The following is a 25,868-nucleotide window of genomic DNA, read 5'->3' as shown; positions in this document are numbered from 1 at the left end:
CCTGGCGCCCGCATGTCCTCCGGGAACCGACACTGCAATTGCCTATTATTGTGACAGGCATGCGGGGAGAGGTGCTGGCTGCCTATCACAATTACACTCCTCATTGCCCACAGAGCCTAGATAGAGGGACATTTGTGTGGACAGAGCCCTGCTGATCTGAGGTCTGTAAATGTAGGGAGGGGAGATATACACGGGGGGTTACATTAGGGGGCTTGCACGGGGGGGTTGCATTAGGGGGATTACACGGGGGGAGGTTTACATTAGGGGGATTTCACGGGGGGAGGGTTACATCAAGGGGGTTACATTAGGGGGATTGCACAGGGGGGTTACACGGAGGGTGTTACATTAGGGGGAATTGAATTACACGGGGGAGGGTTACATTAGGAGGAGTACATGGGGGGTTACATTAGGGGAGTTACACAGGGGAGAGAGCTGTGCTGATGCGCTAGCCTGCTTGGTGCCCCAGATTGCTCAGTGGCCCCCGGGGGGGGGGTGACACCAACCCTAGTAACACCACTGATGACATGTCCCCTCCTGAGTCACAGTGATCTCTGCATGGCAGGTGGTCCCTTTAGTCCACTCCTGGCTTGCCTTCCTTCCCGTTCCACAGACCTGCACATGAGGCTCCGGCTGCTCTGTTCCCTTGCACTATGACTTCACTTGACAAACTGCTGGCACAGTCCGAACATGCTGTAAGAGGGACTCGGATGGTCTCGGCCAAGCGTCACAGCCATATTTTTTACTGGCAACATTTTTCTTTCACTGGCAGAAGAAAAGTGCCCATTTTTTACTGGCTGCCAGTAAAAATACTGGCGGTTAGCAACACTGGTTTACACGGATAATCAGTGCTCATCAATGCCTATCAATGTCCATCAATGCTGCCCATCAGTGCCGCCTATTAGTGCCCATCAATGCTGCCTATTGGTGCCCATCAGTGCTGCCTATCAGAGCTCATCAATACCACCTATCAGTGTTGCATTTCAGTGCTGCCTATCAATGCCCATCAATTCCGCCTATCAGTGCCCAGTGCCGCCTTTCAGCGTCCATTAATGCCACCTATCAGTGCTGCCTATCAGTGCTCAATTCTCATCAGTGCCGCCTATCATTGCTCATCAATGGTGCCTTTCAGTGACGCCTATTAGTGCTCATCAATGATGCCTATCAGTGTCACCTATTAGATGCTGACAGGTGGCATTGATAAGCACTAATAGGTGACACTGATAGGCATCATTGATGAGCACTGATAGGTGGCACTTATGAGCACTGATACGCATTGAGCACTGATAGAAGCTAATAGGCGGCATTGATGAGCACTGATCCATGGACACCTTCCCAGAACTCTACCTCCCGTATGCCCCCTGGAATATCCCCCTGGGACATAAATGTCGTCTATCAGTGCTCATCAATGCCGCCTATCAGCGTCTATCAGTGCCACTGATAGTGCTTATCAATGCCACCTGTCAGCATCTATCAGTGGCACTGATAGGCAGCATTGATGAGCACTGATAGACGACATTTATGTCCCAGTGGGATATCCCAGGGGGCATACGGGAGGCAGTGTTCTGGGAAGGTGTCCATGGATCAGTGCTCATCAATGCCGCCTATCAGCTTCTATCAGTATAACTTATCGGTGCTCAATGTGTATCAGTGCTCATAAGTGCCACCTATCAGTACTCATCAATGTTGCCTATCAGTTCCCATCAGTGCCACCTATCAGTGCTCATACATGCCACCTATCAATGCTCATCAGTGCTGCCTCTCAGTGCTCATTGGTGCCGCCTATCAGTGTTTATCAGTGCCACCTACCTGTGCCACAGATCATTGCTAATCAGTGCCACCTATCAGTGCAGCCTATCCCACCTATTGGTGCCCATCAGTGCCTCCTATCAGCACTGCCTATTGGTGTAGGTGATCAGTGCTCATGAATGCCGCCTGCCTCCTCAGCACGGCTCTGCATGGAGAGCGTCTCTCATACAGCTCAGAGCCGACAGTTCTCTCTGCTCCCTCCTCCCTCGCACGGGATAAGAGAAGAGATCTGCTCATTCTCCCCCCACCACTCTCCTCCTGTGTGTTTACCGCAGGAAGTGTAAGCTTGTGAACTTCACACTTGACTTCCCACAGAGCACATACAGGAGGAGAGTGGTAGGGGAGAATGAGCAGATCAGGTGTCTCCTCTCGTATCCCGTGCGAGGGAGGAGGGAGCAGAGAGAACTGTCGGCTCTGAGCTGTATGAGAGACTCTCTCCGCTCAGAGCCATGGTACTAGCAACCCCGCTGGAGCCCCAGACAGTGGCGAAAGGCTAGGGCCCGGTCGCAAGTGCGACTGCTGCAACCCTGGTAGTTCCGTCATTGGACTGAATGTTATGTTTTCTCACTGATGGTGAGAACCCCCTGCATGGGAAGATTTATCTGTATAAACTGTGACAAGATTTTAAATACAATTGAGCTGCTGTGCCCTTAAAATACAGTTTTGGACTAGCTCAACTCATTGTAAATGCACCTACTGCTTGATTTTAATCACCCCAATCTTACATATGGTGAATGAATGCTATTGGCATAAATGGCAGCGCTCTAGATACTCACAGACCAGAAACAGTGAGTACTGTAGCAAAAAACTGTTGTTTTGCAGTATGCAGCAGCTAATGTGAATGCAGTGGAGTCTACATGTGGAAGTGTGTTGTCTCGCAAAGTCTTAAAGACAGTAGAGTTAAAAGGAACTGTGTTAAAAATAAAAGTGTGTGTTGTGTGCCTGACTGCAGAGATGGGGCGGTCAACACGCAAAAAGGAAACAAAATTTGCTGAGAGTCAGAATTCTGTGGCTGGAGGGGTTGATGTGCTAGATGTGGAGCGCATTAGCTGGTTTATAATATGACCAGTCATTATCTCTGGTGAGTTAGTTTGGTGTGAATGGTAAAAGATTGCACCATCTGTCCTCTACAGTGATCAGAATATGATTTCTAGGAAGATTGTTTCATTGTCTTCCTGGGAACTTTCCTTTTGGGATCATATATGAACTTTACACTATTTTTTTTTTTCAATCGCATAGGAACTTTATTTTCTGGAGATTATTATTATTATTATTTAATAATTTTGCACCATGCTTTTTTTTCAGCATTTGCACTTTTACAGATTGTTTTTTAATTCCATTAGATTTTATTAATATGATATACACTATGTGAGATGTTGGATAGACTTACAGTGCCTTGAAAAAGCATTCCCACCCCTTGAAATCTTCCACATTTTGTCATGTTACAACCAAAAACGTAAATGTATTTTATTGGGATTGTATGTGATAGACCAACACAAAGTGGCACATAAAGGAAAATGATAAATGGTTTTTAATTTTATTTACAAATAAATGTGAAAAGTGTGGTGTGCATTTGTATTCAGCCCCCCCTGCAAAATAGCTCAAGCTCTGTCATATTGGATGGAGAGCATTTGTGAACATCCAATTCTTGCACAGATTCTCAATTGGATTTAGGTCTGGACTTTGACAGAGCCATTCTAACACATGAATATGCTTTTATATATGTAGCGCACAACCCCCAAAGGAGCTGCAATTTGTGTGTTCTATCCGTAAATCACATTTACCACCTAGCCCATCGCAGTCCATAGAAATAGAAACAGTCCATATTGTACTTTTTCTCTTGCTTTTATTTGTATAACATGAACTGGTGTAGAAAAAAGGGTTTTCTGAGATGCTCTTTTGTTGCTTCATAATCTTTTTTTTGCTTCTCATGCAAAGACTTAGAACATTGTGGATAACGAAAAGTCACTCTGAAATAACTTCTCATTGGGAAGATGGGAGTAGTCTGGTCCTTGAGAACAATGAAAGTGAACAGCAAAGAGCCACTCTGAATAACTCTTTGCAAATAGACTTGGGTAGATTTACTGGAGGATACATAGGCTGTTGTGGTAAAGAGTCACTATGAATAACTTCTTCACCCGTAGACCTTTTTTAGAACAATCTGTATCTCTATTTGTGCTCGGAGCTCTACCGCCACCTTTTGACCACTACTTCCCGTCTGTACAGTACTTCCAAGTTGAGCTAAGGAAGAGATTACTCTGAATAATTCCTCCCGCCTGACTGGTTGGAATCCCGGGGTATTGTTGAACCCTAAGTCACAGGCCATCACCACCTGTCTCACTGACTTGCGTACCAACATCTCTCAGCCTCTGGTAGTACCGTTCCCCGAACCTTTTACTCACTTGATCAACAGTCCATGTGCCACTCACAAACGATCGAACGCCCAGTTTTCTTCCGCTTAGTTGCTACTTCTTCTGAATGGTTTCTCCAACCCTTCTCTCTAATCTGGCACGCTCCCTTCCCCGCAGGGGTGTCCAGCAACACCAGCGACTACATTCTGTGCGGTGTCACTGACTCCTCTCCTCCGTATGGCCTGGTCCCTGTCCCTCCCCGTAGGGGGGGGGGCTCTGCTTGGCTCCCCGCAGGGGTCCTCTCTCTGATCTCTCCCTCTCCGGAACTCCCCAGCAGCATGTGACCCCAGCTTATATGGGAGTCCCGGCTCCTGCCAAACAAATTAATGATTGGCCAGAACTCACACATGAGCTGCCTGTCACTCAGATCCCAAGTCCAACCTCTCTTCCAGAACCATTTCCACTGAAATCAAGAGGAGGCATCTCTGGGTCCAAGCACAGGTGGCCACACCCTGCACTATACAGACACTCACAGTTCTCAAAATAAACAACCAGGCCTGGAATCACAATGCAAGCCTGCCTAAATTTACCTGAAACCGTACTTTGTCATTTAAACACAGAAAGCTCACCTACTTGAAAGTAGGTGCCCACTACTTATAATTCTAAACCATTCCATTATACCTCTGGTTGTATGTTTAGGCTTGTTGTCCTGCTGGAAGGTCAACCTCCACTCTGTCTCAAGTCTTTTGCACACTCTATCAGGTTTTCTTCTAAGATTGCCCTGTATTTGGGCCCCATCCATGTTCTCATCAACTCTCACCAGTGTCTCTGTCCCTGTTGAAGAAAACCATCCCCACAACATGATGCTGCCACCAATATGTTTCACAGTGGGGATGGTGTGTAAAGAGTGATGTGCAGTGTTAGTGTTCCGCCACACATAGCATTTTGCTTTTAGGCCAAAAAGTTCAATTTTGGAGTCCTCTGACCAGAGCACCTTCTTCCACATGTTTGCTGTGTCCCCCACATGGCTTCTCCCAAACTGCAAACGCGACTTCTTATGGCTTTCTTTCAACAATGACTTTCTTCTTGGCACTCTTTCATAAATGCCAGATTTGTGGAGTGCATGACTTATGCCCCGTACACACAAGCGGATTTTCCGTTGTAAAAAAACGTGGATGGTTTTTCCAATGGAATTCCGCTCAAGCTTGGCTTGCATACACACGGTCACACAAGTTCTCTGAACTTTCGACCATCAAGAACGTGGTGACGTACAACACTATGATGAGCCGAGAAAATTAAGCTCAATGCTTTCGAGCATGCGTCGAATTGTTGCCGAGGGAATTCCGCCAGCAAAAGTCCGATGCAGCATACACACGGACGGAATTTCCAACCAAAAGCTCACATCGGACTTTTGCTGGGGGGATTTCCGATTGTGTGTACAGGGCATAATAGTTGTCCTGTGGACAGATTCTCCCAAATGAGCTATGGATCTCTGCAGCTCCTCCAGAGTCACCATGGGCCTCTTGACTGCTACTCTGATTAAGAGTCTCTTTGCCCGGCCTGTCAGTTTAGGTGGACAGCCATGTCTTGGTAGGTTTGTAGTTGTGCAATACTCTTTCCATTTTCAGATGATGGATTGAACAGTGAGATGTTTAAACTTGGGATTTTTTTTATAACCTAACCCTGCTTTAAACTTGTCCACAACTTTATCTCTGACCTGTCTGGTGTGTTCCTTGGTCTTCATGATGCTGTTTGTTTACTAAGGTTCTCTAACAAACCTCTGATGGCTTCACAGAACAGCCGTATTTATACTGAGATTAAATTACACTCAATTTACTAATTACTGTAGGTGACTTCTGAAGGCAATTGGTTCCACTAGATTTTAGTTAGGGTATCAGAGTAAAGGGGGCTGAATACAAATGCATGCCACACTTTTTCAGATATTTATTTGTAAAAAATTTGGAAAACCATTTATCGTTTTCCTTCCAGTTCAAAATTATGTGCCACTTTGTGTTGGTCTATCACATACAATCCCAATAAAATACATTTATGTTTTTGGTTGTAACATGACAAAATGTGGAAAATTTCAAGCGACTGATGCACATATTGTGATTGCTAATTTACTATTAGATTTGTATTGTGTGTACCACTGATATTAGCCAAGTTAATGGTGTTTGGGATCATAGATCTGTGCTGCTTGTTCATTTTTATTCAAATATTTATTGGTGATTCGCCAAAACTCAAGTGGCAGCGATGTCATTTGATCCTTGTGCTTCCCATCTATATATCCGAGGAGCTATATTTCTCTTTTTTAATAGTGAAATGGACACTATTGCTGTTGTGGCAAACGGGAAGGCTGCAGAGCCAGTAGTCACAGGTGTGTTGGCTATTGCAGAAGTTAACCCCTCCAGTCAGAAGAATCTGATAAGGGCGCGTACATGGCTGAGGTTTTGTCCACAGCAAAACAGTAATGTTGAGTGTATTAAAAAAAAAATGAGGATAAGTATGACACATGCGCTTGGCAGTGCTCAAGGGGAGCAGTGGTGTCAGTTACCTCTAGGTGGAGGTCTCCTTAAGTGTCTTGGCCTCTCGAGCCTTAGCAGATGAGCCCCTCAACGTCTCTACTAGGGCAAGAGTCCCTAAAGTTCTATATTTAGATGTGGGATATTTAGAAATAACTGAGATATTAGTGAAAACCTTTTCGCTGTACACCTGCATGTATCCACCACAGATGGGGCGGCCTGGTACTGCGTAGTACCAATCAGTGGTACAGGCGATGTTAAACAATGTTGGTAAAAATTGGTATTGGTTACTGCAATGTTAGCGACTTGTGGGGAAAGTGGTCTCACGGTTCTCTGCGAGAGTGCTTCCAGCGGCAGTTGTGTGCGGAAGGCGCTCAAGGGAACTGCTAGAGAAATCAGAAATGACAGACATGTTAGAAGTCTCTCCGTCCAATGGTGTGATGGGATGCATTGCTGCTGGTGGGATCCGAGGTGCGGCTGAGCAGTGGTTGGTACATGGCATGTATAATTAATGATTATCTGACCGATCCAATAATATATATAAAAAAAAATATATATATATATATATATATATATATATATATATATATATATATATATATATATATCTCTTTGTCATAACATATTTTTAAAAAAATTGTCCATGATAACAACCAATGATTTTTTTTTTTTTTTGTTCAAAAAAATATAATTTTTAATTCTTTCTAATTTCTTTATCTACATTCAATATTTATTATTTTTCCTCCTATTCTTCATATTAATATATTTTTCATATGATTATATTTATTTTATTTTTTCAAATCCCCTTTACTTCCACATTTAAGCTTTTCTCAAATCCTCTGTATTGTTTATCATTCAGTGCTAAAAGTCTGTTCATGACCAGTTAATGCTTATCACCTTCCCCACTGTATTTCTACTCATTATGTACATGTAGATATCGTATGCCCCACAAAGCATTAAACCTGCAGTCTCATAATCAGCACTTCTCTGCTGGAACATGCAGTCTGATTAGCCCCGCCCCCTCCCCTCTCTCACTCTTTATATAAACTGTAGTGAGGACGGCCGTTCTCTATGCCTGATAAAGTACGCATACTCAGAAATGCGAGCACTATAGCCATGCCCACCCACTCTCAGCGTCTGACGTGTTTTGTGGAAGTTGCCTGTTGACAAGCCTGCCGGGACACCCTCCAGCCTTGGAGCTACAGATGCCACTGGAGTGACCGGGGACTGAAGCAACACCACTGCCCAGCTTGTAAGGACAGAAGGACTACACAGCACAGCTGAAGAAACTCCCTCACCACACCACAACTCTACGCCTGACTTTCACTGACATAATGTGAGTGCATTGTAAAGCAGATTAAAAGCTGTTGTTTACTAAGTTAATATACTTAGAGCGACATCACTATGGCAACCGGCATGCTGTAACAAGCATAAATACGAAGCTCCCTCTGTCACATGGCTACCCTTGATAAAGTCACGTGACATGTGACGCAACTCGTCGGGAGGAGCCAGTGACGACATCCGAAGTGTTTGCATGCAACACAGGGGATGCAGGAGGAGGAAAAGGAATTTGCTGATTGTTCTTTAAAGTGCTAGCATCTCGTGGGACTTGTGAGTGGATCCGCTCGTGCGCTGCATGGTATACTGCATATGCTAATCATTGCACAATGATTTGTTTTCTTTCTATCTTATGAGCACACTAATCGGTGGAGCCAAGAGGAGGAGTGGGATTAATTAGCAGAGTACCATTAATGCTGTGGTATCTGGGAGTAGTGATCATTTTCTTACTACCCTGCATATAGGAACTGTTATCTTTCTCATTTTGGAGCCAATATGAGGATTGTGGGACTATTGTTGTTTGAGCTAACTATTGCCCTGTGGAGTGGTGTTGCATGCCTCTATTATTGGTGACTTTATGTATTGTAGTCTCAGAACACTGAAGATATCCATTCTATATGTGTTCACTGCTGACATACACATCACAATTATTGTCGCTATCACTCATCACTAATTGTATATATTATAACTAATTATCACTACTTTATTAGGAGGCTGTGCACCTTATTAGGAAGTTAATTGTAGCACACTATTGTTTGTTTGATTATGAACACTTATGCCCGTACACACGGTCGGACTTTGTTCGGACATTCCAACAACAAAATCCATGGATTTTTTCCTATGGATGTTGGCTCAAACTTGTCTTGCATACACACGGTCACACAAAGTTGTCGGAAAATCCGATCATTCTAAATGCGGTGACGTAAAACACGTACGTCGGGACTATAAACGGGGCAGTGGCCAATAGCATTCATCTCTTTATTTATTCTGAGCATGCGTGGCACTTTGTGCGTCGGATTTGTGTACACACGATCAGAATTTCCGACAACGGATTTTGTTGTCGGAAAATTTTATATCCTGCTCTCAAACTTTGTGTGTTGGAAAATCCGATGGAAAATGTGTGATGGAGCCCACACAAGGTCGGAATTTCCGACAACAAGGTCCTATCACACATTTTCGGTTGGAAAATCCGACCGTGTGTACGGGGCATTAGAGCGGTGCTGTTCTCTCTCTTTCTTAATTTTTTTTTCTCATTGCCTCAGAGTTGCTTCTGCTCTACTGAGCCGGCTGCTGCTTTTTTTACTTCTGCCAGAACATTTAAATACCTTCCTGGACTTTAAAAAGAAATAATTGATCCAAAACCCTCCTTATTATAACTCGAAAAATACTGGCAATTACCACTAACATTTGGTTTTCCATCCAGCTTTTTACTTATTTAATTTTAAAGTGTTTCCTGCTAGCGCTCCATCCCATCCTCTTTACTTTTATACTGTCTCACTCGTAGATCTCATGTGAAGGAAGAATTCTGTCCATCACATGCAAAGAGGTGCAGTTTAAGGTACCCAGAGACGCTGACAGGAAATAAGTGTTGGTAACTGTAACGGGGAGATGTGTAAACTCATGTTGAATGTTGTATCACAATGTTCTGGGTTGCTTCCTACTGATGTTGTGTATGAGAGGCACTCCAGAGCACTGTTGGACAGGATGGAGGTATTCATTGATGTATCAAAGTACATAGGATTGGTAAAGAAACTTGTGTACAAAAATGTGCCGAAAAAGGTCCATTGGTAGAACAGTTGCTTGTGGGGTGTTGGATAACAGGGGGCGATATGAAACTTTGGGAAGGTCCCATAGGGAGTAACCGCTGACCTGTGTAGGGTCCATCCACAGACACTGTCCTAGCAAACAATGAGACATGAGTTCCGGGTGATGTTGATGATGATAATGATGTGTGTGATTCATGGCAGAATATTGCTACTGAGGATAACCTGTACAATGGAGTGTCAACCCTAGATGGTTTGGTTGCCAAGAGTAACCATACAGGGGTTAGCGAACCTGGAAAACATGGTGTTGGTTAAGGTTGATTCAGGTAGTGAGAGAGGTCGGTCCCTGACAGATGCCATAGAGGTAGGTCCCCTACAGTCCTGGGAGAGTAAGTCTGGGATAGGTACAAAGAAATGCAGAAATAAATATATACGCTGCGCTTTCAAATATACCCTTCACATTATATATAATTTATCTATCTCTCTTTACATGCTGTTTGCCTGATGCAAAGTGGCGCACTGACGCGCCTGTACTATGTGAGTACCCCAAAGGGGGGTTTTATATGATTAATAAACTGTTAAAACGTTATTACACCATCCAGTCCTTTTTTTACTCAACCAAGGTATAGTGCTAATGGGTCCAGGAGTCTGGTTAAAACTGCAGAGCCCCAGAGGTGGTTCACAGGCATGTATTGACTGAGCGTTTGACTTTGCACTTAAGCTTAGAGGTGAGTGTTTAATACCTAGGGGGGAGCACCGGAGTGTGATCACTGTGGCTTGCTACACAGCAGTTTCCAAATTGCATGGACTTTAGAAGCACTTTTGAATTGAAATAATTGGATGACACATATGCACTTTTTATTCATCTATATGTTTTAGTGGATTGAGTCCACTATATATTTTTATAAACACTATATGATTTTATGAACAATAATTTTGATACAACCAATCACCATATGGATGCATGTCATAGCACTTTTTACTAGTGTGATTATTTATTTTCCTTTTTATATGTTCATTTTTACGTATTCATAACTATTTGTTGCACTACTGTCACTTTTTACAGTCACTAGTTACTGGATGTATCACGGTGTGTGACTCACATGCATATTTGCACTTTGGTTATCACATATATATAAAATGTGAAAAGTATATTTGAAAGCGCGGCGTATATATTTCTGCTTTTATCTGCATGTTTTTATGAGACGTGTTTAATGCTTGCAGCTGTTTCACTGTGCCATTTAGGCATTTTATAATCAGAAGAGGCACACAGGATCTTTTTTATATATAGGTGAAAAGAAATGTAGGATCCCGAGACCAAAAGGGATTAGTGGGAGCCCCTGGAACAGGAAGAAGTGTTTGTGGAAGCACATCCAGAAAAAGAAGGGGGTGTAGGTTAGTACTCCTGCTGATAAGTTGGCACAGAGGTGACAACTATCCCCTTTAGAAAAAAGGTTGGGCAGGTTAGTACTCCTGCTGCTGATAGTTGGCACAGAGGTGCCAAGGTGAAGTGCTGGTGGAAACACACCTGTAAAAAGAGTTGTGCCTATGCAGCTAATGGCTGGCACAGAGGTGTCCTATCCATAGCGACGGGTTTATGTTCCTCCCTCTGGTTCAAAATAAAGAGGGGGATATATAGCAGGGTGACCCGTGCTACTCGGTAGATTGGTGGTTTAAGCCAGATTTTGGGAAAAGCAGGCACGCTGATTGTTCAGGTGTAGGCTGGCTTCATGATAGTCTCTGAGTTAGAGCTCAGGGCCCCACCCTCCTGAGGGAGGTCGCTGTGTCTGAAGGGAGTCATGTGAGATGCTGTCAGGCAGCAGTAGTGCTCAGGTTGGGACTGAGTAAGGCCCAAGCCTAAAGCCTTGGTACGCACATGGTATGATTGTTGGCCAACCGAGCGTCTGATTTTTGTCAAAAGGGCGTTGCCCGGATTTTGTCTTGCATACTAATGGTACACAATTGTCAGCCAACAAACAGAAACGTAGTGTCTTACTATGAGACTATAAAGAGGAAGTTAATTTTTCAAGTGCCACCCTTTGGGCCCCTTCTGCTAATTTCGTGTTAGTAGAAGTTTGGTGAGTGTTGATTCGGAGGAGAGAACATGTTCTTATTGGGCTAGGAGTTATTGCTTTGACCCAAGTCCAGTCCAGGAACAGGAGGAGTTCTTGGACCAAAAATTTGTTGCTTAATCGTGACCAATTATGTCATATGCCATTGCTGCGGGAGCTCCAGGAGAATAATTCTGAAAATCATCCGGATTATCTCCAGATGATGGACCCCCTGCTTTCACCAACTCATTGGTGTCCCCCTATATTAAGAAGCAGGACACATGTATGACGCTTTCCATCACTCCAGTACATCCCTGGGAATTACAGACCAGTTAGCATAACATCAATAGTATGTAAACTCTTTGAGGGGGTGATAAGGGACTATATACAAGATTTTAGTAATGAGAACAGTATCATTAGCAGTAATCAGCATGGATTCATGAAGAATCGTTCTTGCCAAACCAATCTACTAACCTTCTATGAGGAGGTGAGTTGCCATCTAGATAAAGGAAGGCCCGTAGACGTGGTGTATCTGGATTTTGCAAAAGCATTTGACACAGTTCCCCATAAACTTTTACTGTACAAAATAAGGTCCGTTGGCATGGACCATAGGGTGAGTACATGGATTGAAAACTGGCTACAAGGGCGAGTTCAGAGGGTGGTGATAAATGGGGAGTACTCGGAATGGTCAGGGGTGGGTAGTGGGGTTCCCCAGGGTTCTGTGTTGGGACCAATCCTATTTAATTTGTTCGTAAACGACCTGGAGGATGGGATAAACAGTTCAATCTCTGTATTTGCAGACGACACTAAGCTAAGCAGGGCAATAACTTCTCCGCAGGATGTGGAAACCTTGCAAAAAGATCTGAACAAATTAATGGGGTGGGCAACTACATGGCAGATGAGGTTCAATGTAGAAAAATGTAAAATAATGCATTTGGGTGGCAAAAATATGAATGCAATCTATACACTGGGGGGAGAACCTCTGGCGGAATCTAGGATGGAAAAGGACCTGGGGGTCCTAGTAGATGATAGGCTCAGCAATGGCATGCAATGCCAAGCTGCTGCTAACAAAGCAAACAGAATATTGGCATGCATTAAAAAGGGATCAACTCCAGAGATAAAACGATAATTCTCCCACTCTACAAGACTCTGGTCTGGCCGCACCTAGAGTATGCTGTCCAGTTCTGGGCACCAGTCCTCAGGAAGGATGTACTGGAAATGGAGCGAGTACAAAGAAGGGCAACAAAGCTAATAAATGGTCTGGAGGATTTTAGTTATGAGGAAAGGTTGCGAGCACTGAACTTATTCTCTCTGCAGAAGAGACGCTTGAGAGGAGATATGATTTCAATATACAAATAGGTGCTCAGTTTGAAGCTGTGGAGCTTGGTGTAAGTGGAGCTTTTTTAAGTGGGAGTTATAAACAAGAGTTAGAGTATACAAGTCTTGCTGTCTGTTGGTGTGTGTATTGCTGCTGTCTGTTGGTGTGTGTATTGCTGCTGTCTGTTGGTGTGTGTATTGCTGCTGTCTGTTGGTGTGTGTATTGCTGCTGTCTGTTGGTGTTTGCTGGGTTGCATTTTGGGGACTTTTCCTTTTAGTTTTTATCTTGCCTTTTGCTGTCACTTTTTAAATAGCTTTTCTTTTTTTTTTTTTTTTTTTTTGTTTCATCAGTCTATCAATTAAGGGTGTGGTTAATTGCTCCCAGGTGACTATTTAACTTGTTGTAGGACTCAGTTGAGCGTGCTCAGTTTGAAGCTGTGGAGCTTGGTGTAAGTGGAGCTTTTTTAAGTGGGAGTTATAAACAAGAGTTTAAAACAGGAGGTTATAACAGGGGTCATAGTACCTGTGTAGTGTGAGTATCTGAGTGTTGTCTGAGTAGTGTGTGTGGATCGTTAGTACTTGTGTATTGTGTACCTGTGTATTGTCTTGAGTATTAGTGCCAGGAAGCTAGTTGTTAGGTAATTTGGACAGGGTAAAATCCTCACTAAATTTAATAGGTACGATGCCCGGCGGGTGTGGAGAGGCGACTCTTTGTACATCTTGCCGCATGTATGCGTTCCTTGATCATCCGATCGAGGGCGAATACTGCTGTGCAAAATGTAAGCACATTGTTTCCCTGGAAGCCCAGGTTCTGAATCTGGGGAAGCAACTGTCAGCACTGAGAAGTCCCTCCATACTAAAGGTGAGCCAGGAACGTACACGGCAGGTGCCGGCAGGGGCCAGCACAGAGGCGGGTGGAGACAAAGAGGTGCAGGCACTAGCAAAGAGTAGATGGGTGACAGTCAGGAGGGGTAGAGGGGGAAGTGCCAGGGAGGCCGATCCAGGACTGGAGCATCCCAATAAGTACGCTCCATTGAGTGACATTGGTGTAACCAGTCAGGGACCAGCACTGCTGGAGTTGAGGGACTCTCCTAGCTGCCAGGGGAAGAACTCCTCCAGTGAGAGTGGGGGGGCAGCAAAGGGAAAGGAAAGACAGATTCTGGTGGTAGGGGACTCAATTCTTAGAAGGACAGAGAGGGCAATCTGTAACCAAGACCTGAAGCGCCGAACAGTATGTTGTCTACCGGGCGCTCGGGTTCGGCACATCACGGATCTTGTGGACAGATTACTGGCAGGGGCTGGGGAAGACCCGGCTGTCATGGTGCACGTTGGCACCAATGACAAAGTCAGAGGCAGATGGAGTGTCCTAAAGAACGATTTTAGGGACTTAGGAGCTAAATTGAGGAAAAGGACCTCCAAGGTAGTGTTCTCAGGAATACTACCGGTACATCGAGCCACACCAGAGAGGCAGAGGGAGATTAGGGAAGTAAACAAGTGGCTGAAGAGCTGGTGTAGTAAGGAGGGGTTTGGGTTCCTGGAGGACTGGGCCGACTTCTCAGTCGGTAACCGGTACTATAGAAAGGACGGACTGCACCTAAATGAGGAGGGTGCAGATCTGCTGGGAATGAAGATGGCCAAAAAGTTAGAGGGGTTTTTAAACTAGGCGATGGGGGGAGGGTCCAGAGACAGTGATAGCCAGCGCGGAAGATATTCCAGAGGGTAGTATTGGGGGCATTAGTGGTAGGTTAACCAAAGCACAAAAACACAAGGTGAGTATAGTAGCAAGTCCAAGTTTCAATCTTGAAACACCCAATACGAGGACAATATGCGACCGGTCTAAACTATGTGGCATGTTCACCAATGCCAGGAGCCTGGCGGACAAGATGGGTGAACTAGAGATACTGTTGTACAAGGAGGATTTGGATTTTGTGGGAATTTCAGAGACCTGGTTCAACAGCTCTCATGATTGGCTGGCAAACATTCAAGGGTATACCCTATACCGCAAGGATAGAGAGGGTAAAAAAGGGGGAGGGGTATGCCTATATATCAAGAATAATGTACAAGTGAATGTGAGAGATGACATCACTGAGGGGGCTAGGGAGGAGGTGGAATCTTTATGGGTAGAGCTCCAAAGGGATGAAGCTAAGGGGAAAATAATACTGGGAGTATGCTATAGGCCCCCTAACCTGAGGGAGGAAGTGGAGACGGATCTCCTATCACAAATTGGATTAGCAGCAAGGATGGGAAGTGTTATCATAATGGGGGATTTTAATTATCCAGACATAGACTGGGCGGAGGGAACCGCGCATTCATTTAAGGCTCGCCAGTTCCTTAGTGTCTTGCAGGACAATTTTATGGGTCAGATGGTAGACGCACCAACTAGAAATAAAACATTACTAGATCTACTGATTACCAACAATACAGACCTGATAACAGATGTGGAAATACGGGGCAATTTAGGTAACAGCGATCACAGGTCAATTAGTTTCAGTATAAATCACACAAATAGGAGACATGAAGGGAACACAAAGACACTGAATTTCAAAAGAGCCAACTTCCCTAAACTACAAACCTTGCTAAAAGGCATAAATTGGGATAAAATATTAGGAACAAAGAATACAGAGGAGAGATGGGTTTGCTTTAAGAGCATATTAAACAAGGGCATTAGCCAATGTATCCCATTGGGTAATAAATTTAAAAGAGCGAACAAACATCCTGGATGGCTTAACTCCAATGTAAAAATGCATATAAAAGCAAAGGAGAAGGCCTTCAAAAAATACAAGGTTGAGGGATCATCCACAGCATTCAGAATTTATAAAGAATGCAATAAGAAATGTAAGGGTGCAATTAGGATGGCTAAGATAGAACATGAAAGACACATAGCGGAGGAGAGCAAAAAAAATCCCAAGAAATTCTTTAAGTATGTAAACAGTAAAAAAGGGAGGACAGACCATATTGGCCCCATAAAGAATGAGGAAGGACATCTGGTTACAAAGGATGGGGAGATGGTAGAGGTATTGAATTTATTCTTCTCCTCAGTATTCACAAGTGAATCGGGGGGCTTCAGTAACCAAAACTGCAGTGTTTATCCTCATGACACAACACAGGAAGCACCTACATGGTTAACAGAGGACGGAATTAAAATTAGACTTGAGAAACTTAACATTAATAAATCACCGGGACCAGATGGCTTGCATCCGAGGGTACTTAGGGAACTCAGTCAGGTGATTGCCAGACCGTTGTTCCTAATTTTTACAGACAGTCTATTGACTGGAATGGTGCCAGCTGATTGGAGAAAAGCCAATGTAGCACCAATATTTAAAAAGGGCCCAAAAAACATCCCTGGGAATTACAGACCAGTTAGCCTAACATCAATAGTATGTAAACTCTTGGAGGGGATGATAAGGGACTATATACAAGATTTTAGTAATAAGAATGATATCATTAGCAGTAATCAGCATGGATTCATGAAGAATCGTTCTTGCCAAACCAATCTATTAACCTTCTATGAGGAGGTGAGTTGCCATCTAGATAAAGGAAGGCCCGTAGACGTGGTGTATCTGGATTTTGCAAAAGCATTTGACACAGTTCCCCATAAACGTTTACTGTACAAAATAAGGTGCGTTGGCATGGACCATAGGGTGAGTACATGGATTGAAAACTGGCTACAAGGGCGTGTTCAGAGGGTGGTGATAAATGGGGAGTACTCAGAATGGTCAGGGGTGGGTAGTGGGGTCCCCCAGGGTTCTGTGCTGGGACCAATCCTATTTAATTTGTTCATAAATGACCTGGAGGATGGGATAAACAGTTCCATCTCTGTATTTGCAGATGATACTAAGCTAAGCAGGGCAATAACTTCTCAGCAGGATGTGGAAATCTTGCAAAAAGACCTGAACAAATTAATGGGGTGGGCGACTACATGGCAAATGAGGTTCAATGTAGAAAAATGTAAAATAATGCATTTGGGTGTCAAAAATATGAATGCAATCTATACACTGGGGGGAGAACCTCTGGGGGAATCTAGGATGGAAAAGGACTTGGGGGTCCTAGTGGATGATAGGCTCAGCAACGGCATGCAATGCCAAGCTGCTGCTAATAAAGCAAACAGAATATTGGCATGCATTAAAAGGGGGATCAACTGCAGAGATAAAACGATAATTCTCCCACTCTACAAGACTCTGGTCCGCCCGCACCTGGAGTATGCTGTGCAGTTCTGGGCACCAGTCCTCAGGAGGGACGTACTGGAAATGGAGCGAGTACAAAGAAGGGCAACAAAGCTAATAAAGGGTCTGGAGGATCTTAGTTATGAGGAAAGGTTGCGAGCACTGAACTTATTCTCTCTGGAGAAGAGACGCTTGAGAGGGGATATGATTTCAATTTACAAATACTGTACTGGTGACCCCACAATAGGGATAAAACTTTTTCGCAGAAGAGAGTTTAATAAGACTCGTGGCCACTCATTGCAATTAGAGGAAAAGAGGTTTAACCTTAAACTACGTAGAGGGTTCTTTACTGTAAGAGCGGCAAGGATGTGGAATTCCCTTCCACAGGCGGTGGTCTCAGCGGGGAGCATTGATAGCTTCAAGAAACTATTAGATAATCACCTGAATGACCGCAATATACAGGGATATGTAATGTAATACTGACACATAATCACACACATAGGTTGGACTTGATGGACTTGTGTCTTTTTTCAACCTCACCTACTATGTAACTATGTAACTATGTAAATACCGTACTGGTGACCCTACAATAGAAATAAGACTTTTTCGCAGAAGAGAGAAGAGTTTAACAAGACTCGTGGCCACTCATTAAAATTAGAAGTTAAGAGGTTTAACCTTAAACTACGTAGAGGGTTCTTTACTGTAAGAGCGGCAAGGATGTGGAATTCCCTTCCACAGGCGGTGGTCTCAGTGAGGGGCATCGATAGTTTCAAGAAACTATTAGATAAGCACCTGAATGACCGCAACATACAGGGATATACAATGTAATACTGACACATAATCACACATAGGTTGGACTTGATGGACTTGTGTCTTTTTTCAACCTCGCCTACTATGTAACTATGTAACTATGTAACTCCAGAGCAAAGGCTCATAGCCACCTTGCGGTACTTGGTGACAGGGAGAAGTCTCCAGGACCTCAAGTTTATGACTGGGATCTCCCCCCAGGCTCTGGGACTCATTTTTCCAGAGACCTGCTCAGCCATTATTCAGACTAAATTGGAATGTGATCTTAAAAGGTAAAAACTTACCCTATGTATTTATGTTTGCTAATGTATTTAATTGATTTGTTGATTACATAATTCTCAATATTGTAATATGCTGTAAATGTCCTCTTTGTCCTCATGCATGCTGTAAGATTTTTCTGCTCCTTTTTTGGGTACATGTATATTTTCCTTCACTAACCTCCCCAGAATGCTATCCTGGGCCCATACATACCTACCCTAGTAACTTAACAATGTTTTTTGTCAGCTACATTTTGGAGCTTACCCTGAACAGCCCCTAAAATGTGTACAAATGTTATTGTTGTCGTCAAATTCAGGCAGAGTGCAAAAGGCAATTTTTTTTGTGGCCCAATCTGCTGACTTTGCAAAACCCATACACACTATCCCTCTTTTGTGTTCATATTTATGTATAAATTCCCCAAACCATGTAGTGCAAGGACCTGCTTGATTACCTACGAAATGAAAATTCTTAATTTTTTGGATCCTATTATATTGATTTGTTAAATCAGAATGTCAAAATGTGCTGCAAATTGGACAGTGCGTATCCAGCTTTTTTTTATTATGACACTTCTTACCTGTCCACTGGGCTGCCAATAGTGTAAGTAAGGAGGGGCTGGCCAAGGTATCACTGATTATTTATGCAAACAGCTCTCATGGAAGTGGAGAGGGTTCCCTGTCCAAAACATCTTCCCATTACCTCCCCCCCCCCCTAAAATTTGTCTAATGGCCACCTAAGGGGGGGAGGAATCAGATAAGTTGACCTTCCACTTTTGTCTTTAAATACTCATTTAAGTGTATCCTTATGTTGGCTAAGCATGTTTTTGTCAAATCCAATTGCAATGTTATGTGCAGAAGTAGTAATGTCTTGTTTTATTTTTTTAATCCACAGTTTCCTTCCAACCCAGAGCAATGGCAGGACGTTGCAGCCCAGTTCCATAATCAGTGGGATTTTCCCACTGCAAGCATGTCCGGATTATGAAATAATAAATAAATATGCCAGTGACGTGATACACAATGAATATCAAAAATAAAAATAAAAATAAATATTCATATGCAATTCATATAGAAATTCATAATAAAAAGTTCATAATAAAAAGTGAATCAATTTGTGTCCAACGTGTAGAAAAAATCCGTAGAAAATATATGCAACCAATTGTGCAGAATTACTGAATAAATATGTCAGTAACGTGACAAAAAAATTAAAAATATAAATAAAGTGATAATGTTCATAATATTAAATGAATAAATTGGCTGTGTCCAATATATGAGAAAAAATACGTGGATAATATGTAGATAGTATGTGGAAAGTCCCAATCTTAGCAGGCTCCCAGAACTCTCACCTTAAGATGGATAAATACAGGCATCGATGGATATCTTTAGATTGGCACTGTGTAATATAACGTGATGGTGTCCTGGATTGGGCATCTGCTGATGGCTGAATAGTCCTCTCAGTGTGTGTAGGATATACCTATTAGAGAGATTTCCCACCTGGTTCCAGGTAATGAGCGAAGGTGAGTACAAGTTCCCAGGTAATGTCTGCAGTGACATGGCGGACACGCTCGGCTGTAGACAAGCAGGATGCAGACAGATACGGCTTCTGATCTCACAGGTGAGAATTTTGCTGTCAGGTGACCACGCCCTAATTCCACAACAGTCCCGCCCAGCATCCGACGTTGTCACCAGACAGCTAAATGCTCACCTGTGAGATCAGGATCTGTCTGCATCCTGCTTGTCTGCAGCTGAGTGTATCCGCCCTGTCACTGCAGACATTACCTGGGAACTTGTACTCACCTTCAGTCATTACCTGGAACCAGTCTGGTGACAACGTCGGATGCTGGGCGGGACTGTTGGGGAATTAGGGCGTGGTCACCTGACAGCGAAATTCTCACCTGTGAGATCAGAAGCCGTATCTGTCTGCATCCTGCTTGTCTACAGCCGAGCGTGTCCGCCATGTCACTGCAGACATTACCTGGGAACTTGTACTCACCTTCGCTCATTACCTGGAACCAGGTGGGAAATCTCTCTAATAGGTATATCCTACACACAATAGGAGGACTATTCAGCCATCAGCAGATGCCCAATCCAGGACACCATCACGTTATATTACACAGTGCCAATCTAAAGATATCCATCGATGCCTGTATTTATCCATCTTAAGGTGAGAGTTCTGGGAGCCTGCTAAGATCGGGACTTTCCACATACTATCTACATATTATCCACGTATTTTTTCTCATATATTGGACACAGCCAATTTATTCATTTAATATTATGAACATTATCACTTTATTTATATTTTTAATTTTTTTGTCACGTCACTGACATATTTATTCAGTAATTCTGCACAATTGGTTGCATATATTTTCTACGGATTTTTTCTACACGTTGGACACAAATTGATTCACTTTTTATTATGAACTTTTTATTATGGATTTCTATATGAATTGTATATGAATATTTTTTTTTTTTTTTTTTATATTCATTGTGTATCACGTCACTGGCATATTTATTTATTATTTCACAATATATGCATTTAATACTGTTCACATCTTAAGGTGATAGATTTCATGCGCAAAATCTTTCCATTTCCATATTACTAGAGTGTAATGTGAACACTTTTGTTTTTACTGCAGCTTATAAGAGACATCATCACATTAAGTTGAACACTTATTTTTAAGTTAGATTATTTTATTGTCACCATTCCATTATCTCTCAGATTAGCGCAAGGGACATTTTTATTTTTATTTTTATGTCCGGATTGTACCACCACCCAACTTTGGCTCCTATTATTTTAATTATAAGGGCTTTTGCAGCATAGTCATGCTAGCTGTAGTGTCTGCCAACTATGAGTTCCTGTATCTGGATGTTGGGAAGAATGGCTGCAACTATGAAGGAGGCGTGATTATGCAGACAAAGTTCTACGAGCAGCTCCAGAATGGCACCTTAAACTTGCCACCTGCTGAGGAGAATTTTGAGGGCCTCAATTTTGTTTTCGTGGCAGATAAGGCCTTTGCCCTGAGGGAACATCTGATTAAGCCATTTCCTATGAGGAACCTCACCCCAGAGCAGAGAATCTTCAATTACAGGCTCTCTTGTGCCAGAAGGGTGGTTGAAAATGCCTCTGGCATCCTATCGAGTCGTTTCAGGCTGTTTTTGACTGCAATCAACCTTGAACTCTACAAGATAAATCATGTGGTCCTGTGCTGCTGTATTCTCCAATTTTTTTTAAGGAGGAATGCGACCAGCTACCTAGCCTCACTGCCAAGTAACATGAACCCTGCAGCGGCAGGCCCAGCTGAAGATGCTGCAACTCGTCCGTCTGTGGGCGTGCTGATGACTATTGAAAATGTATGTGCTGGATTGCCCTCACAAATTGCCAGAGATTTATGGCAGAGATACCTGGAATATTTTGTGGGTAGAGGGGCAGTGTCTTGGCAGCAAATTGTAGCTGATAATTTATAATTTTTTTGGAAGATCATAAACTCCTATTTCATTTGAACTACTGTTGTCTGTGTTTCTTATATGTCTAATATGTTCCCAAATGGGCTTTATTTTGGCCACTTGCTCCAACAGTGCAAATGCACCTTAACCGCTTCAGCACCGAAAGATTTTACCCCCTTCCTGACCAGAGCACTTTTTGCGATTCGGCACTGCGTCGCTTTAACTGACAATTGCCGGTCATGTGATGTTGTAAATTGACAAAATTGACGCCCTATAAACAAAAAAAGAGCGACAATTTTGAAAAAAAAACGCAATATTTTTTACTTTTTGCTATAATAAATATCCCCCAAAACTATATAAAAAACACTATTTTTTTCCTCAGTTTAGGCCGATATGTATTCTTCTACATATTTTTGTTAAAAAAAAAAATAAAAAATCGCAATAAGCGTATATTGATTGGTTTGTGCAAAAGTTATAGCGTTTACAAAATAGGGGATAGTTTTATGGCATTTTTAGTCTTAATTTTTTTTACTAGTAATGGCGGCGATCCTTTTTTTTATTTTTGTGGACACTTTTGACACATTTCTGGGACCATTGGCATTTATACAGCGATCAGTGCTATCAAAATGCACTGATTACTGTAAAAATGTCACTGGCAGGGAAGGGGTTAACATTAGGGGGTGATCAAGGGGTTAATTGTGTTCCCTCTCCGTGTTCTAACTGAAGGGGGAGGGGACTGTCTAGGGGAGATGACAGATTGCTGTTCATACTCTGTATGGACAGATGATCAGTCACTTCTCCCCTCAGAGAACCGGAAACTGTGTGTTTACACACACCGATCCCGGTTCTCGGTGTGTCACCAGCGACCGCCAGGCACTCGCATCGGCTCCGGGGGGGGGGGGGGCGCCCGACGTTACATAACGTTGTTTCGCTCAGCCGTGCCATTCTGCGGCAGCTGGTCGGCAAGTGGTTAATTGCTACATGAGGTGATATCTTCTTTACCTAACTATTATGGTGTTCTGTGGGTCTGCTACACACACAATGTTTTTGTTCTTAATGGATCTAATGCATGAAGTTCAAAATCATTATGCCTTTACAACTCCTTTATTTTATTTGAGGCCTAAAAATTTCAGGCGTTGTCCACATTTAAGAGCACATTGTCACTGTAACTACAACAACTTACAAAATACACTGATATTGAGCAATGAAATAATAAGCCACACATTTTTTAGTAAAAAAACATTTTAATCAAAGCACATTCACATGTATGTTTTAAGGTTTTAAAACAAACCAACATCTTGGTGTATAACATGTATGTTTTGCATTATTTCTCCTTTTTTTTTTTTTTGTGGCTAAACAGGCATGTTCTAAAACATTAGATACACATCCCAAACTCAGTAACTTACAAAGTTCGAGTTTGGTAAAGTGAAAGCCAAATGAGACATTAGTATCCCAAGACTGAGTGTATGTTGTCTTCCTCAGATGGGGTGATCTCACCCCTCTAAAAGCCAAAATTTGAAGCCACGTACACGTAGAGGCATATGAATTAAATGTCCCTTATGATCCCATGCCTAAAATGTGTATAGTTACAAACATCTATTTTTCTAAACCCACAAAACAGTGTGTCAACATGTACTATCTCCCATCACGGGGTATCAATGTACGCATTTCAGGGCTACAACCCGTTCCTCTGAGCTACTTTAGTTATGAGGAAGGGGTTGGAAGGGGAAATGCGTCCATTGATACCCTGTGATGGGAGATAGCACATGTTGACCTACTGTGTGTTTTGGGGTTTTTGAAAAATAGATGTATGGAACTATACACATTTTAGGCATGGGATCATAGGGAAAATAAGAATGTTAAGGCCCAATTTGGGGGCACCTTCAAATTTGGGGTTTTAGATTATAAAAAAAAAACATAAACATTACAATTCACATTAGTTAGGGCAGTGTTTCCCAACTCTTCTCCTCAAGATACAAACCCAGGTCATGTTTTCGAGATGTTGAATTTGGCACATGTGATGTTGTCATTTTCACTGTTAGAAATTTGCACAGTCGTTTCTAGACTGAGGAAAATCAAGAAAACAGGACCTGGTGGTGCACCTAGAGGAGTGGAGTGTAGAAACACTGAGTTCTGTCACTAAACTTTCAAACAGGAGCCAACAAGTGGAACAATAAACTTCTGACCAGGCAAGAGGAAATTAAAATTTGGCAAGCATGTCCACACAATCTCCTCTTCTTCACTGTAAAGCAGTGGCAGCCTCCTTTATTTGCTCCAGATCCTTCAAACAATACAACATATCTGCACTCATTCTGCCAATAGTACATCGTGGAAGATCATGACCTAGTAAGAAGCGTAAAAAGTATTAAGGGAACGATTGTCAAGTGGCTGAGGCACTACATATTGAGTTATGGTCACGTTACTAGTCAAATTCAGGAAATACTTGCCTAACCAGTCAATTGCTTGCAACCTGCTTGCCCTTCAGACACCTACACTACTAGGAATGTACACACTGCACCTACTCTTTAATCTTGGCCCTGGTGCCTGGGTCTCCCAAACTGGGGTACCTAGTAGGGATGAGCCGAACACCCCCCTGTTCGGTTCGCACCAGAACATGCGAACAGGAAAAAAGTTTGTTCGAACGCGCGAACACCGTTAAAGTCTATGGGACACGAACATGAATAATCAAAAGTGCTAATTTTAAAGGCTTATATGCAAGTTATTGTCATAAAAAGTGTTTGGGGACCCGGGTCCTGCCCCAGGGGACATGGATCAATGCAAAAAAAAGTTTTAAAAACGGCCGTTTTTTCAGGAGCAGTGATTTTAATAATGCTTAAAGTCAAACAATAAAAGTGTAATATCCCTTTAAATTTCGTAGCTGGGGGGTGTCTATAGTATGCCTGTAAAGAGGCGCATGTTTCCCGTGTTTAGAACAGTCTGACGGCAAAATGACATTTCAAAGGAAAAAACCCATTTAAAACTACTCACAGCTATTGCATTGCCGACAATACACATAGAAGTTCATTGATAAAAACGGCATGGGAATTCCCCACAGGGGAACCCCGAACCAAAATTTAAAAAAAAAAATGACGTGTGGGGTCCCCCTAAATTCCATACCAGGCCCTTCAGGTCTGGTATGGATATTAAGGGGAACCCCGGCCAAAATTAAAAAAAAAAATGAAGTGGGGCTCCCCCTAAATTCCATACCAGACCCTTCAGGTCTGCTATGGATTTTAAGGGGAACCCCGTGCCCCAAAAAAAAAAACCGGCGTGGGGTCCCCCCAAATATCCATACCAGACCCTTATCCGAGCAGGCAACCTGGCAGGCCTCAGGAAGAGAGGGGGGGACGAGAGTGCGCCCCCCCCTCCTGAACCGTACCAGGCCACATGCCACGGGGGGCTTATCGGAATCTGGAAGCCCCCTTTAACAAGGGGAACCCCCCTGTGTGAAATGGTAGGGGGGTACTTACCCCTATCATTTCACTAAAAAACTGTCAAAAATGTTAAAAATGACAAGAGACAGTTTTTGACAATTCCTTTATTTAAATGCTTCTTCTTTCTTCTATCTTCCTTCATCTTCTTCTTCTGGCTCTTCTGGTTCTTCCTCCGGCGTTCTCGTCCAGCATCTCCTCCGCGGCGTCTTCTATCTTCTTCTCCTTGGGCCACTCCGCACCCATGGCATGGGGGGAGGCTCCCGCTCTTCTCTTCGTTTTCTTCTCTTCTTCCTTCTTCTCTTCTTCCATTTCTTCTCCGGGCCGCTCCGCATCCATGCTGGCATGGAGGGAGGCTCCCGCTGTGTGACGGCGTCTCCTCGTCTGACGGTTCTTAAATAATGGGGGGCGGGCCACCCGGTGACCCCGCCCCATCTGACGCACGGTGACTTGACGGGACTTCCCTGTGACGTCACGGGGAATGCCACAGGGAAGTTCCGTCATGTCCCATGAGTCAGAGGGGGGCAGTGTCACCGGGTGGCCCCGCCCCCCATTATTTAAGAACCGTCAGACGAGGAGACGCCGTCACACAGCGGGAGCCTCCCTCCATGCCAGCATGGATGC

General features: G+C 43.3%; 1 protein-coding gene across 6 annotated transcripts in view; it reads right to left on the bottom strand.

Moving 5' to 3' along the window:
• The window catches only part of RASGRP2 (RAS guanyl releasing protein 2), a 1,629,940-nt gene that overhangs the window by 253,871 nt on the left and 1,350,201 nt on the right, over positions 1-25,868 (bottom strand). The window contains exon 16 of one of the 6 annotated variants that reach the window (XM_073605068.1): positions 23,574-24,156. The exons of 3 other annotated variants lie outside the window; for them this stretch is intronic. In XM_073605068.1, the coding sequence (XP_073461169.1) occupies positions 24,053-24,156 (104 nt within the window). In that variant the 3' untranslated portion in view covers positions 23,574-24,052. Of the gene's footprint in view, positions 1-23,573; positions 24,157-25,868 lie in introns of those variants that run through there. 2 more of the 6 variants (XM_073605063.1, XM_073605064.1) reach the window with 2 other exon arrangements.

The sequence above is a fragment of the Aquarana catesbeiana genome, linkage group LG11 (assembly GCF_042186555.1).
Source record: "Aquarana catesbeiana isolate 2022-GZ linkage group LG11, ASM4218655v1, whole genome shotgun sequence".
Lineage (NCBI taxonomy): Eukaryota > Metazoa > Chordata > Amphibia > Anura > Ranidae > Aquarana > Aquarana catesbeiana.
Note: the sequence above shows the minus strand (reverse complement) of the source record. Positions and strands in the feature narration are given on the sequence as shown.